Source organism: Rattus rattus, chromosome 1, assembly GCF_011064425.1.
Source record: "Rattus rattus isolate New Zealand chromosome 1, Rrattus_CSIRO_v1, whole genome shotgun sequence".
Classification (NCBI taxonomy): Eukaryota; Metazoa; Chordata; class Mammalia; order Rodentia; family Muridae; genus Rattus; species Rattus rattus.
The window spans coordinates 12,174,856-12,189,734 of NC_046154.1; the positions used below are offsets into that span (position 1 = coordinate 12,174,856).

Consider the following 14,879-nt stretch of genomic DNA (forward strand, 5'->3'; position numbering starts at 1 on the left):
TAGCGAGCTCTTGGGGGTCCTGACCTGAGGTTTAGGTTTAATTGGAGAGGTATGTGCACATGAGCAGTGCTCAAAGTGTGGTCATCCCCACCACGGTCTCAGCTGTCGGGTGAGCTGACACTGTCAGAACTGTGAATGTACCCTTGGGAGACAAGCTCCTCTCGGGCAGGCACTAGGCTGAGACCTTCTGCCAGCAGAAGATGCCTGGACGGTTCTAATGCCTTGGTGTCCATTATTTCAACAGTTGGGTCAAAAGAAGGGCACGATGCCCCTTCAGAGCACCTCCCCTCCTCCAAGATGGTTCTGCTCATGCCTTAGGGAGTGCTCCCACGTGAGGTGCAGCTCCTCTGCCCGTTTGTCTTCAGGGACATGCTGGCATTACCTTGCCCTTGGAGAGACAAGGCCTGCACCCTTCCTGCATTAATGCTTACAGGCTTTTCCTGTCCAGAGGGGAAGGAGACCCTCAGGGGTCACTGGTTATGGAGGAATGGCTGGGGAAGGAGACCCTCAGGGGTCATCGGTTATGGAGGAATGGTTCATCATCCCCGCTCCCATGCCATGGGTATATAAGTTGCTCTTGCTAAAACTCCTTTCCAGTGGAGAGACCAAACAAAGACTTTCTCCTAAGGTCTCGAGGTCAACATTCCACTAAAGTTCACTGGGGAACTAATGACCTACTGGGCTCACAGTCGAGGGTAACCGGCAAGGGTGTGGGTGCTTCTCCCTAACACTGTGTGGGAAGCCTTTACCCAGCAGAGAGGAGTGCTCCCTTCCCTGGTCTTCCCTGGCCTGCATGCTCTAGCCCCTCTCCAAGGCCACAGCACTTGAGGCAGTAGAACAGGTAGAGGGGAACACCGGATACTCAGGTGAGGGTCTTGTGCCTTTCACAGCTGAATGTCACAAAACAAAATGGCCTTAAAAAAAAAATGGGCTGGAGAGATGGCTCAGTGGTTAAGAGCACCGACTGCTCTTCCAGAGGTCCTGGGTTCAATTCCCAGCACCCACATGGTGGCTCACAACCATGTGTAATGAGATCCACTGCCCTCTTCGGGTGTGTCTGAGGACAGGAACAGTGTTTATTTTATGTATATGAGTACACTGTCGCCTCCCGAGTGCTGGATTCAGTCTGTGCGCCTCCACTTCCCGGTTCCACCTAGTCATTTAAACCACCTTTGCCTTTGTTATTTGCTATGCGTTTGTGCACAAGCATGAAAGTCAGAAGCCAGCTTGCCAGAATCGGTTGGTTCTTCTTACCATCCAGGTCTCATGACTGAACTCAGACGGTCATGCTTAGCGCCAAGCTCTGTTAACCACTAAGCCATCTTGCTGAACCTTTTTTTTTTTTTTTTTTTTTTTTTTTTTTTTCCGAGTGGGGACTGAACCCAGGGCCTTGCACTTGCTAGGCAAGTGCTCTACCACTGAGCTAAATCCCTAACCCCTCTTGCTGAACCTTTTTAAAAAAAATCTTTTTAGTGTTTGCCTGATTGTATATGTTTGTATCGTGTGCATGCTTGGGCCCGTGGAGCTCAGAAGAGGACATCAGATTCCCTGGAACTGGAGTTACAGACGGCTCTGAGTCACCATGTAGGTGCTGTGAACTAAGCCTAGATCCTTTGCGAGAGCACCCAGTGTCCCAGCCCTGAGCCGTCTGTGCAGACCCCTTGTTTGTTTCCTATAAAGGCTGGCTGCTCTTGAGCTCAGTTATCCTGCCCTAGTCCCCTGAGTGCTGGGTTACAGGTTTGTGCCATGAGCCTCTTATTTCCTCCTCTTCCTTCTTCCTCTGACACAAGCAGCTCTATGTTCATAGACTCTGAGTCTCACGTATGTTTTCTACATTTTCCCTGAGATTAAAATATTCCATCCAGCAGGGAAGCTCCTTAAGAAGGAAGGGTAAACTACACAAAATAGCTTCAGGAAGTCCCTGAACAAACAAGATTCACTAGGCCCCTCCTTCCAGAGTAAACAATCAGAGATGAGAGTCCCCTCAGATGGAAGGACACCTGGCTGCAAAGAAGATTCTGAGGCCAGACCACTGCCTGGAAGAAGCAGAAACCAGCCAAGTGCCTGGACCAGGTCCACACCAACTGAGGCATCCGGAAGGACACTCTCCAACCTGCTGAGCCGCCTTCAGGCTGTGTAGTGTGCTCCAGGTTCCTAGCTTTGTGAGCTGTCACCTATGCTGGGATGAGCTTTGGTGATGCAACCGTCTTTGTGTCATTTCTGTCCCAATAAAACTAGTTGTTTCGCCAAGTTGGCCTTTGGTGGTATTATACTTTGGTTTGTTATAAAGCGTGTGCTGTCTACCCAGAGAAAGTTTTGTCACACAACATTTCTCTCACAAGGATAGAAAAGATGGGGAGATAGCTCAGTGGTTATGAGGTTGAGTGTATAGTGTTCTTAAAGGACCTGCATCTGAGTCCCAGCACTGACCTCACAGCTCCTCTTTTGGCCCCTATGGGCACGCATGCTCTCTGGCAGACACACGAAATAAGTCCTTATGCCAGGAGGTGGTAGCACACACCTTTAATGCCAGTGCTTGGGAGGCAGAGGCAGGTGGATCTCCAGAGTCTGAGGCCAGCCTGGTCTACAGAATAAGTTCTAGGACAGCCAGGGCTAAACGGAGAAACCGTGTCTTGAAAAAACAAAAACAAATAAAACACCTAAAAATTATGAAAATTTTCAAAAATTAAAAAATTATGAAAACAAGCCAACCAGTCAACATCCTGGGGAAAACCTCACACTTTGTAGGAGACAAAGCCACAATGGAACACTTCCTGCGCAAGCTGTGAGCATGTACATGTGGATTTGTTTAGACATTAAGAACACCCAAACCGATGATGGCCTACCGCTGCACACTGAGGGCTCTGTGGACTGGTGCCTGGGCTGTGGCAGCAGACCCAGGCGACAGTCAAACACTCCAAGACTAGCCTCACTTGGGGTGGCAATCACTAGTGGTGGCTTGTCAACCAAGGTCCCTCTTGAACCCTTCTTCATGTCCCATTCACAGAGCCCAAAGCAGCACACTTACTGTGTCATCAGAGAACATCGCAAAGGGCAGAGGACAATGGGTGAACACACAACCTAGGTCCCTCTGGTCACTATCTCAGGCCTCAGCAACATGGTGCCCCAGGGCCCAGCTTGCAGTAGTTGTTCAGTGATCCCAGTGTAGGCTCAAGTGCCCCAGTCAAATCACCCCAACAGCAAACCGTCATTGTAGAAACCCAACGAAGGACAAGTCAGTCCCATCAAGAAATCCCAAGGTTATTAGGGGCTGTGACTGTAGTGAGGGGCAAAGGCCATACAGTCATAAGGGAACAGAAGAGACGGCTTCCCAGACCTGAACCCAACATTCACTGCTTCTGCTGAGCAGCACAGGGGACTATGGGGCTCCTCGAACCATGGTTTGTTGGACAGTTTGAAAACTCTAGGCAAGACTTCCAGCCTGTGGTGACACACTTTTTTTTTTTTTTCTCGGAGCTGGGGACCGAACCCAGGGCCTTGCGCTTCCTAGGCAAGCGCTCTACCACTGAGCTAAATCCCCAACCCGGGTGACACACTTTTAATCTCAGCTATTTGGAGTTCAAGGCCAGCCTACTCTACAGAGAGTTCCAGTACAGCCAGGGCTACACGGAGAAAGCAAAGACTCTGTTCCCCAGAACAAGCTGGTCCATCCAAGGATTTTGTGGCTCCACATCAATAGGCCCAGACTCCAGGGACTGCATTTCCAGCTAAAGGTTCAGGGTCAACCAAAGCAGGTCAATCACTGTGCTGTGCTGTTCCGTAGTGCACCTCACCACACGGCACTGTACTGTGCTGCTCTGTACCATACTGGGGAAAGCCCTTGGGTTTTGCAACTGGTTCTCTTGGCCCTGCTACCTGATCCAACTTGGGACGCTTAGGTCAGGGAACTGACAGATGTCAGAACCCTGGACAGGGTGCCTGGCTAAAATGCCCGGACTCAGGTCATGGTGTGAGTGAGGTAGATGGAGAGCAAACTCCAGCCTGGTCGCTGACATTCTACTTAAAGATCTAGAGTTTGTCCCACCTGCTCTGCCCAGCAGCACCCCTGCCCGGGTCTCAAGGTAGACCTGCGTGAGGCAGGAAGATGGTGTGGCATGGATGTTTCTGGGAGCCCAAGTGTTTGGCCTTCCTGCTCCGAGGCATCAGGTCTAAGCACGGCAAGTCTGTCCTTCACTACCTGGGTAGGGAGGCATGAATACCCCATTAGGCAGGAGAGTTTCAGGAACCTAGCTAAGAAGTTAGGTTGAGGCCATTAACAGTGAGACCAACCAGCTCTTTGGCACATACTCTGTGTGTGTCAGACCCTGGGTCCCCAGGATTACTCCTTAGTCCCCCTGTGGTTTCCCACGTGAGGAAGATTGCAGTGCCACTCCAGTAGGGGGCCAACCACCTTGGTGGCCCCCCTAGCCCACAATTTCCCCATAAATTCCCCTCCGTGCCTCTTAGCTAGGGTGGGAGAGGGTCAGTGTGTCCCGCTCTAGCAAGCCTTCCGTGTCACTCCTGGGGAGAGTGGACATGAAGACCTGTAAGTGGCTTCTCACTGCGGAAACCAGAGCCTTGGTTCTGTAAGACGCTGTGATGCAGCAACAAGGGTCAGGTTCAGCACCTTGGAGAGAGGACAGCCCCATGCAGGTAACTTTGGAAACATGGTGGGAGAGCTCTGGGAAGGATTTTTTTTTTCTTTTTCTTTTTTTTCGGAGCTGGGGACTGAACCCAGGGCCTTGCGCTTGCTAGGCAAGCACTCTACCACTGAGCTAAATCCCCAACCCCTCTGGGAAGGATTTGAACTCGGGTTTGTACCCACAGTAGAAGCATTGCTTCATTGAGCAGATGTGACACACCACTCCCAGGCAGCTTAAAAGCTCTAGCTTCAGGCGGCCCTAACTGGATAATTTACTCCATAGCACTGGGCCCTAGATAAAGCGGGCTCCCTACCAACTGGATGGCTTCGCAGGTTCTCAGAAGATTTGGGGGCTGGCCTTAGGACTGCTGCATCCCCTCCAAGCCAGAGGCCACAGAACCCCCAACATCCGGCAGTACCACTGGTAGGACCAGGAAAGTTCAGAGGTCACGACCAAGCTTGTTATAAATACACGTGTTTTTTGTTGGGTCACAGGGCATAGGCGGTGCTGTACAGAGCTGGTATAGGCGTGGGGCTGAACGCCACAGAGATAGACAGACACAGAGACTGAGTCCACCCAGCAGGGCAGGCCAGGCAGCATTCTGGGGCCTGTAACACTTGGTTGGTGGGCAAGAGTCATCTGGGAGTCTGGTCCAGGACTGGTGGTCCCCAGACAGCTTGGAAGCTCCTTGGTCCAATCCGACTGAGGTCTCGGGTGGTGTTACAGTGGCACCTGGATTCAGCTTATGTCATTCAGGGCCTGATAGGATACGAAGGGAGTCAGGAGGGCATGCAAGCCGTGCAGACCGAGGTCCAGCAGGGAGACTGGCAGGCCACTAACCTTTCGGGTGAACTCTGGCAGCACAAAGGCCGCGCGGTGCATGTCTGAGTTATAGTACTTCAGCTGCATCTGCTCCACCTGGGCCTGTGTCAACTGCTGCACGGGCTCCCGGAAGTTGGTGCTCTGGGGACCAGGGACCAAAGAGCATCAGGACGGGGCTCTCAGTGCCCGCCCACCCCCCCCCTCGCAGGCAGTCCCCAGCTCACCGGGTTTTTGCTACACAGCATGAAGCCGATCTGGCCACTGGGATAGGTGGGAATGGTACAGTAGGCATAGCTCACCACAGGGAAGAGAGACTTGCAGAAGTGCCTCATCTCCTTGATGAGGTCTAGGTGCAGCCACTGGCACTCGCCTGTGGGGGAGGCCAGGAGTCAGCCCTGCCACAGAGAGGCGGCCGGCCCACCCTGCACCCCACTGTGCCCATGCTCACCCTGGCAACAGAGGATGCCATCTTCTTTGAGGGCTGTCTTCATGAGCTGGTAATAGGACTCCTTGAAGAGGCTCTCAGCAGGGCCTAGAGGGGTAGAGCGTGGTCGTCCTGGCTGAGACCTTCAGGCCAAGGTCACCCACAGCACAACACCGCCACGGCCGCTCAGTCTGTGGAGTGTGGCACCTAGTGCCTTAGCACCCGGGGGGCCCTGCCTTTCACCGCACCCCCACTGCATCACAGCACCCCTGGATGCTGGCCAGCCAAGAACAGCGAAGACGCCAAAGAGGAAGCCGAGGTCACTATGGACCAAGGCTAGACCTCCCCCACTGTCCTTGGGTCCCCATCATCTGTGCTATCGAGGGAGAACACAGCTCTGTTCTGAGGACTGCTGCACGCGGTGGGACATGCCCTGGCTCACCCATGGGGTCTGAGGAGTCGGTGATGATGACATCGAAGGCATCTTGGTTCTGTTTCATGAACTCAAAACCATCGCCCACGTGGAGAGTCAGCTTTGAGCTGGAGTAGCCAACGGCCATGCCAGGCAGGAACTTCTTAGAGACTTCAATGACATCCTGGGGAGGGGCACAGGAAGGACCGGGCTGGTCAGAGGCTGGGGACTCCTGGTTGAGTCCCTTTGGACAAGGCTTCTCTTTTGGACCCTTTTCCCACAGATCTATAAAATGGGAGGAGCACCTCAGCTCTTCATGGTTTCTAGGCCTTCATCTCCTGCAGGACCTAGTGCCCCATCTGAGGGGGCCTTTGACACGTGTATTTTCTGAGAGAAGGTCTCAGACAACCCATGCTGGCCTCACACTCTAGATCTTCCCCTTCTACCTAAGTGCTGGGATTACAAGTATGTGTGGCTGCACACTTCCTATTAGCCTGTACCTGTCCGTGTTTTCTGTACCTTTTACCCCTGTGTCTAGCCTCGTCGTGTCATGGTGTCCAGGGACTCACCCGTCCATCACTTTATCACCCCAGCACCTTGGGTAACACTCAGCATATAGTAAGTGCTCACTAAAACCATACTGGGTATAAAGGGTAGACGCCGTAGTTGTTGATGTCCCTGGCTCTACCTGGGCCCTAAGGCAGAACTGGCTCTGAAAGTACCAAGGGTTAACATTTCTGCTGCTGTGTGTGCCCGGCTTTAACTATCTGGTTTCCCTGCTGAACCATCTTTTCAGAATGAGGAAACAGGCCAGGCATGGTAAGAACATTGGTGCCTCAAGGTGCAGAGCTGACCCTGGTGACTCAAACCCAGGCTTCCTGTACAGCACCCACCTCATCGATCTCGCACTGGACCACAGACTCCACAGAGGGGTGCTTCACCACTTCCCGTAGGACGCCCCCATCTCCACCCCCGATGATCAGCACCTGGAACCAGGAAAGGACAAGTCAGGACTGAGCAGGTCCACTCCCACAGAACCCGCTCTTTCCAGCTACAGGTCTCTCTGAGTCATTCTCTACTCTCCCGAACCCTTCTGTGCCTCAGGGTCCTGGCAGCATGGGTTCCCGTCTCAGGGCTTCTAAAGAGACCAGCTCTCCCAGGGGCTCCACTCATCCTGACCAGCATTTTCTGACACTTGTCTGGGTAGCATCTGGCCCCAAACATCCTCACCTAGTGTCAGCCAGACCTGCTTTTCAGGACCCCAAGTTCAGGGCCGAACCCGGGGCAATGCGGTACCTTCCGCGGGTTGGGGTGGCTGCAGAGCGGCAGGTTGGCTATCATCTCCTGGTAGGAGAACTCGTCCCTCTCGGTACACTGGATGACGCCATCCAGAACCAGCACGTTGCCGTAGGTTTTACTGCGGGCAGAGTGACAGTCGGGGATGTGGGTCTTGGGGCACAGGGAGAATGGGTCCCAGCCCGCCCTGGACGCGCACCGTGGCCGCCATGGGGTCCCCGGGTGGACATTCAGGGTGACACGTGGCAGGCCGGCCACGAGTGGGGGCTGGGTGGGCCCCGGGGTCCCCTCGGCTGACGTGTCCCGGCAGTGACACGTGGACGCAGGGCCCGGCCGCAGGCATGGCGCGGGGGAGCGGGGCCTAGCGCAGAACTTCTGACAGCTGTGCCGGCGCGCGGCGGGCGGTACCTGCGGAAGACGAGGATGTCTTGGTACCGCGAGCGCCGGTGGTGCAGCAGCTGCTCCACTTGCAGCGACAGGGCCTGGCCAGGCCACAGGCTGCAGGTCTCTCGGAACCAACCCTCACGGATGGCGGCGGGGCCGGGCGCGGCTGGGCCGTCGGGGCCAGGCTCCATGGCGGGCGGGCGGCGCGCGTCGCGGGCCCGGGACTGCAGGCCGCGCGGAGCCCCAGCACAACGGGACCACCTCTGCCCGCCGCCCGCGCCGCAACCTAACCCGCTCGGGGGCGGGGCCTACGGACGGGGGCGGAGCCCCGGCCCTCCAATGGCGGCGTGGGCCGGCCCGCGGCTTCACCAGGAGCTCATTGGCCCCCGGGCTTCACCTCACGGTGATTGGTTGGGTCGCGCTGTCTGTCAGCGGCAGCAGGGTAGTGCGGCCGGCTGCCGGGCCACGTGGGGCCGAGGGGCCCAGGCGGCGGGAGGGTTCCGGGGCGGGCCGCGCCGGCGCAGGGGTTCGAGGGCCGGGGCCCATCCTTGGACCCTGGTTGCGTTTGAGCAGATCGTGTACCTAGTCTGGGCGCACATGGGACTTTTATTTACTTGCGAGGTTTGTCGCGCCATTTGGCTTACTTTGCTTCGGATTGTGAGCCAGGAGCGGGTGGCTGCAGAATTAGAATGGGGCTCTTGCGGAAAGAGTTTCTAAATTTACCAGCAGAGCCCAGGAAGAGGCCCCGCACATGCATATTCAAAACCAAAAAAAGACTGGCGCGGCTTTTTTTTTTTTTTTTTTTTTTTTTTGACAAACCGGGTCTTGCTCCTTGAAGGGTGGGAGGGAACGTGCTGTTTTTATGAAAATGTCAAGGAACTTATCAGAATCACATTAAGCATGCTAATTACCAAATATTAAATGCTAATTGCTCCATACACAGTTTGAATGCCAAAGAAGGAAGATGAACCACGAATAAGCTATTCCTGACGCGGTGTCAGGGATGGTTCCTGACTGACATTCGGCAGCCTCCACCTGGAGTGGGAGCATGCTCCCCTGTCATAACGCGCCGCCGGAGGGAGGGCATGAGGTGTTGCTTGGAGCCCTGTCCCGTGCCTTGGCTGACTTCAGGCTCCCAAACGGAGGAGTGAGGGAGGTAGTTCTACAAAGTTGCCACAGAATCCAGGGTCACAATGGCTCAGAGGGAGATTCGCGTCCAGTTTTACGGGCTTGACTGGGACAGCCTGGACCCAGAGTCTCTACAGGGCAGCCTCTGTACTTACCCACCAGCACACTTCTGCCTCTGGGCTATGGATGGCTGTTTAGTTTATTTGCCAGAAGCCCGGAGCCAGAGTGCAACTTGCCAGAAGGCTAGGGATGCTTCCTAGAGATGGCAGCCCGTGATAGCGGGCTGGGTTGAATCCATTCCATCCCTCTCGTACTTCCTAAGAACAAAGTTGTTCCCGAATGTGCCTTCCGGGAAGACTGAATTAACCACACCTTCAGATTTAGGAAGATGCAGATACTGAAAATAAATGAGGGGTTGGGGATTTAGCTCAGTTGTAGAGCGCTTGCCTAGCAAGCACAAGGCCCCAGTTCAGTCCCCAGCTCCGAAAAAAAAAAAAAAAAAAAAAAAAAAAAAAAAAAAGAAAATAAATGAAGAAAAAACAAAACAAAACAAAACATAAAGCCAGACAGGGTGGTCCTAGCATGAGGCAGAGGCATGTTTGGATCTCTGTAAGTTCAAGGCCAGCCTGGTCTACGTAGTGAGTTCAAGATAATACATAATAAAACCCCGTCTACAAAACAACAAAACCAAAAAAACTAAAAAAACAAAAAACAAAGCAAACAAACAAAAAATCAACCAAATCCCCTCAAAACAAACAAAAAGCCAAAACAAACAAAACCAAAAACTAAGAAAGCACCCCCCTCCAAACTGTTTTGTCTTAAACAATACTAAATGAGAACATGTAAGCAAAAATCTTCCTGAATGCATAGTGGCCCAGGGGTGCCAGCCAGCTGGGGACCTGGAGGAAAGGCTGTGTGTGTGTTTTTTTTTGCCTTTAGTCTCACTAACCAGTCCAACACAGTAAACCCCAGTGATACTGAAAATCAGAAGCCAGGCAGACAACAGAATGTCTCTGAAGTCAGAACAGGAGTGCTGATGTGTACAGAGGGAAAAGGAAGGTCTGGACAGTGACACGGTGAGCTTGCCAGTGCCGGCCATGGGGCTGCTGCACAGTGTCTGTCACTGTACAGACCGGCTGGGCAGTTAGCACTGGAGAGTCTTTTCTTCTTTAAAACATACATTGGTGTTTTGCCTGCATGTATGAGGGAGTCAGACACCTCCTTCCCCCCCTGGCTCAGGAGTTACAGACAGGCGTGAGCTGCCGTGTGGGTGCTGGGAATTGAACCCAGGCTGTCTGGAAGAAAAGCCTGTGCTCTTAACTGAGAAGAAGCCATCTCTCCAGCCTTAGCCATTTTTTTTTTTTTTTTAAAAAGAACTCGGGGTTGGGGATTTAGCTCAGTGGTAGAGCGCTTGCCTAGGAAGCGCAAGGCCCTGGGTTCGGTCCCCAGCTCGGGGGGGAAGAACCAAAAAAAAATAAATAAAAAAAGAACTCAAAAGAGGGGTTGGAGAGATGGCTCAGTGGTTAAGAGCATTGACTGCTCTTCCAGAGGTCCTGAGTTCAAATCCCAGCAACCACATGGTGGCTCGCAACCATCTATAATGAGATCTAATGCCCTCTTCTGGTGTGCGTGAAGACAGCTACATTGTACTTATATATAATAAATAAATCTTAAAAAAAAAAAAACAAAACAAAACTCAAAAGGCCTGTCAAAAGGCCTGCCAGCATAGCTTTGGAGAATCACTTTCAGGGCTTTGTGATCAGAAAACAGCTGTGGCTGAGTGGAAATGTATTTGGCAGTGATGTGGTGTAATGTGGCCAGGTCTCCCTCCCCGTGCCCACCTTTTCTGAGAAAGGAAAAATTAAAAACAGTACGATCACAATGGTCAGCTTTACATGGCTGAAGTTTTCTGGTAAGCAGGAACCTCAAATGAGAGCACACCTCCACCAGATTGGCCTGTGGGACATTTCCTTAAGGACCCAGGGAGATCCAGCCCCCTGTGGGTGGTCCACCCCTTTGCAGGTGGTCCTGGGTGTCTCAGGAAGAAAATAGGCTGAGCAAACCATCTAGCATGTTCCTTTATGGCCTCTGCTTCAGTTCTGGCCGCTAGGTTCCTGCCCTGGCTTCCCTCAGTGGTAGACTGTGATTGGGATATACAAGCCAAATAAACCCTCAGGTTGCTTTTGCTCATAGTGTTTATCACAGTAATAGAAAGCAAGCCCAGGGGCTGGAGAGATGGCTCAGTGGTTAAGAGCACTGACTGCTCTTCCAGAGGTCCTGAGTTCAATTCCCAGCGACCACATGGTGGTTCACAACCATCTGTAAAGAGATCCCATGCCCTCTTCTGGTGTATCTGAAGACAGCTACAGTATATATAATAAATAAATAAATCTTTAAAAAAAAAAAAAAAAAAGAAAGCAAGCAAGCCCAGGGCTGGAGAGATGGCTCAGTGGTTAAGAGCATCTGACTGCTCTTCCAGACGTCCTGAGTTCAATTCCTGGTGACCACATGGTGGCTCACGACCATCTGTAATGGCATCCGATGCTGTCTTCTGGTGTGTCTGAAGACAGAAACAGAATTCATATACATAAAATAAATAGGGGTTGGGGATTTAGCTCAGCGGTAGAGCGCTTGCCTAGCGAGCGCAAGGCCCTGGGTTCGGTCCCCAGCTCCGAAAAAAAGAACAAAAAAAAAAAAAAAAGTAAATCTTTTAAAAATCCGACTTTCTTACTTAAGGTCTGTTTCCCGCTTTTACAAGTAAATGTGACCTGGGGGAAATTGGTGGGCTAAGGAAGGAGGAGTCAATTCCCTTCTCTGAGAAACAGGGTTTCCCTGTGTAGACCAGAATGCCCTGGAACCTGCCTCATTCTCCTGAGGGCTACGATTACAACCATCTGACCTGGCTTCTTCTTCCCTCTGGGCACTGCCCAATGCCCTCTTCTTTTTTTTTTTTTTTTTTTGGTTCTTTTTTTTTTTTTGAGCTGGGGACCAACCTGAGGGCCTTGCGCTTCCTAGGCAAGCGCTCTACCACTGAGCTAAATCCCAACCAATGCCCTCTTCTTGAGTCCTCCGTTCCCTTAGACACTCTCAATGAAACTAACCCCTTACCTATGTAATCTCCACCCAACTAAGCCTTTTGATTGGTTTGTTTGTAGACAGGGTTTCTCTGTGTATGCCTGGCTGTCCTGGAGCTCACTCGGTAGATCAGGCTGGCCTTGAACTCAGAGATCTGACTATTTCTGTCTCCCGGGGCTGGGATTAAAGGTGTGCCGCCATACTAGCCCACCTACTGGGTACATTTTTATTTCCTTCTGGCCACAGGGTTTCTCGGTGTATCCTTGACTGTTCTGGAACTCTCTCTGTAGATCAGGCTGGCCTTGAACTCACAGAGGATCCATTTGCCTCTGCCTCTGGAGTGCTTGTATTAAAGATGTGTCTCCTTGAGATGGCTTCTTTCCTTTCTTTTTTTCTTTTTTTTTTCTGGAGCTGGGGACCGAACCCAGGGCCTTGCGCTTGCTAGGCAAGCGCTCTACCACTGAGCTAAATCCCCAACCCCCTTTCTTTTCTTTTTAAGATTTATTCTATTTTTATGAGTACACTGTCCCTGTCTTCAGACACACCAGTAGAGGGCATCAGATCCCATTACAGATGGCTGTGAGCCATCGTGTGGTTGCTGGGAATTGAACTCAGGACCTCTGGAAGAGCAGTCAGTGCTCTTAACCACTGAGCCATCATTCCAGCCCTCTTTTTCTTTTTTCTTTCTTCTTTTCTTAAATCAAGGTCTCATTATATATATAATTATATATAATGTAGCATGGCCTGGAATTTAAGAGATCCATCAATCAGCCTCTACCTTCCTAAAGGCATGCACCACCACACCTGGCTTGTAATAGGTTGAATTAGGGGAGGGGGTGAAGGATGGTCCAGCGGGTGTCATAGGGTTTCTCATGCTTCAGTGATGAAACACCATCACCCCAAAAGCAATCTGAAGAGGAAAAGGTTGGGGAGGAAAGGGTTTATCTGGCTTACAAAACCACACTATAGTCTATCATTGAAAGAAGCTAGGAGGTAAGTGGGCAAAGGCACTTGTCACCAAGGCTGATGACTTGAATTTGATTCCTGGGACCACAAGGTGGAGAGTAAGACTTCCATAAATTGTCCTCTGACCATGTGTACTGTGGTGTGTGCATGCCTCACACAGGGAAAACATTTTTTTTTTTTTTCGGAGCTGAGGACCAAACCCAGGGCCTTGCGCTTGCTAGGCAAGCGCTCTACCACGGAGCTAAATCCCCAACCCCCCAGGGAAAACATTTTAAAAGGAAAAGCCACTCAATGTTGCACTATGAATAGTACAAAAGATCCCCTGTGTGATACATCTGTAATTCCAGCACCCAGGACGCAGAGTCAGGACAATCAGGAGTCCAAGATCATTTTTTTTTTAAAGATTTATTTATTTTATGTATATGACTACCCTGATTTCATGCACACCAGAACACACTGGATTCTATTACAGATGGTTGTGAGCCACCACGTGGTTGCTGAGATTTGAACTCAGGACCTCTGGAAGAGTGGCCTGTGCTCTTACCTGCTGAGCCACCTTGCCAGCCCCTATCATTCTTGACTATACACTGAGTTTGAAGCCAGCCTGGGCCTTAAGCTCTGTCTCAAAGAGTAAAATTACTGAGTTGTAGGGCTGACTCAGTGGGTAAAGGCACTTGCCACGAAGCTTGGTAACCCACACAGTGGAAAGGGAGAACTGATTCCAATATATTGTCCTTTGACTCTCACTCTAGACTGTGTGCTCTCGAGTGAGGACACACACACACACACACACACACACACACACACACACACACACACACACACACAAACTATACAAAAGGAAAAGGTGAGAGGTGAGAGGGCTGGGAACTTTCTTCTGTGTAGACCACTTGCCTGCGGTGTGAGACACTAAGTTCAAATCTCAACCTGATGAGACCTGGGTGTGGTGACACACCTGCCATCATCGTGGTCTGGAGGCTGATGCAGAATGGTAGCCTATGAGCCTGGGCTACACAGTGAGACCTTGTTTCAGAGAAGGGTAGGCGACAGTATTGACCCCAAGATGTAGTGACACACACTTGTGAGACTGGGGACCGGAGGCGGAGGAAGGGGCACGGCCTGCTCACAGCACGGTAGCCCTTCCTAAGCTGCTGAGACAGAGCCACCCCATGGCCCAGGAGGCCATCAGCAGCCCACAGAGCCTTCCAGACGCAGAGGTAGCTCAGTGCCGTTCCTGAGTGGCACTCCGGCGTTGGTGGCTTTGGGTTTCTGGGCAGCCTCTTTGGGCATGTGTTATGGTTTGTTATGCTTGGCCCAGGGAGTGGCACCAAGAGTAGGTGTGGGTGTGGGCTTTGAGACCCTCATCCTAGCTGTCTGGAAGTCAGTCTTCTCTTAGCTGCCTTCAGATGCAGATGTAGAACTCTCAGCTCCTCCTGCACCAAGCCTGCCTGGATGCTGCCATGCTCCCGCCTTGATGATAATGGACTGAACCTCTGAACCTGTAAGCCAGCCCCAATGAAATGCTGTCCTTATAAGAGTTGCCTTGGTCATGGCGTCTGTTCACAGCAGTGAACCCTAAGTCAGCATGTTTCTCTCCCAGTCTCTGAACAGAGTAGGGTAAAAGCAAAACAAAGAAAGCAAACACCTAGAGCTGGTGAAAGTAAAGCAAAACAAACCCCACAACATCCCGTACCCCCCAAATAAAACAGCCAAAAACCCAGACCCAGCC

At 51.9% G+C, this 14,879-nt stretch overlaps 1 protein-coding gene across 1 annotated transcript; it reads right to left on the reverse strand.

Moving 5' to 3' along the window:
• Positions 1-5,101: 5,101 nt before the first annotated feature.
• Positions 5,102-8,286, reverse strand: Srm (spermidine synthase). The gene is made up of 8 exons (XM_032894649.1): positions 8,006-8,286; positions 7,598-7,718; positions 7,195-7,287; positions 6,332-6,485; positions 5,914-5,997; positions 5,690-5,835; positions 5,484-5,606; positions 5,102-5,402 (listed from the first exon to the last, which is right to left on the reverse strand). Exons 1-8 carry the CDS (start codon positions 8,170-8,172, stop codon positions 5,382-5,384), a joined length of 909 nt encoding a protein of 302 aa, XP_032750540.1. The 5' UTR covers positions 8,173-8,286; the 3' UTR covers positions 5,102-5,381.
• Positions 8,287-14,879: the final 6,593 nt, after the last annotated feature.

Coding starts and splice junctions, on each gene's coding strand:
- Srm (XM_032894649.1), bottom strand. CDS start 8,172: ATGGAGCCTGGCCCCGACGGCCCAGCCGCGCCCGGCCCCGCCGCCATC. Junction 5,836..5,913: donor TGGCATCCTCTGTTGCCAGG/GTGAGCATGGGC, acceptor CCTCCCCCACAG/GCGAGTGCCAGTGGCTGCAC. Junction 5,607..5,689: donor TGCTGTGTAGCAAAAACCCG/GTGAGCTGGGGA, acceptor CCTGGTCCCCAG/AGCACCAACTTCCGGGAGCC.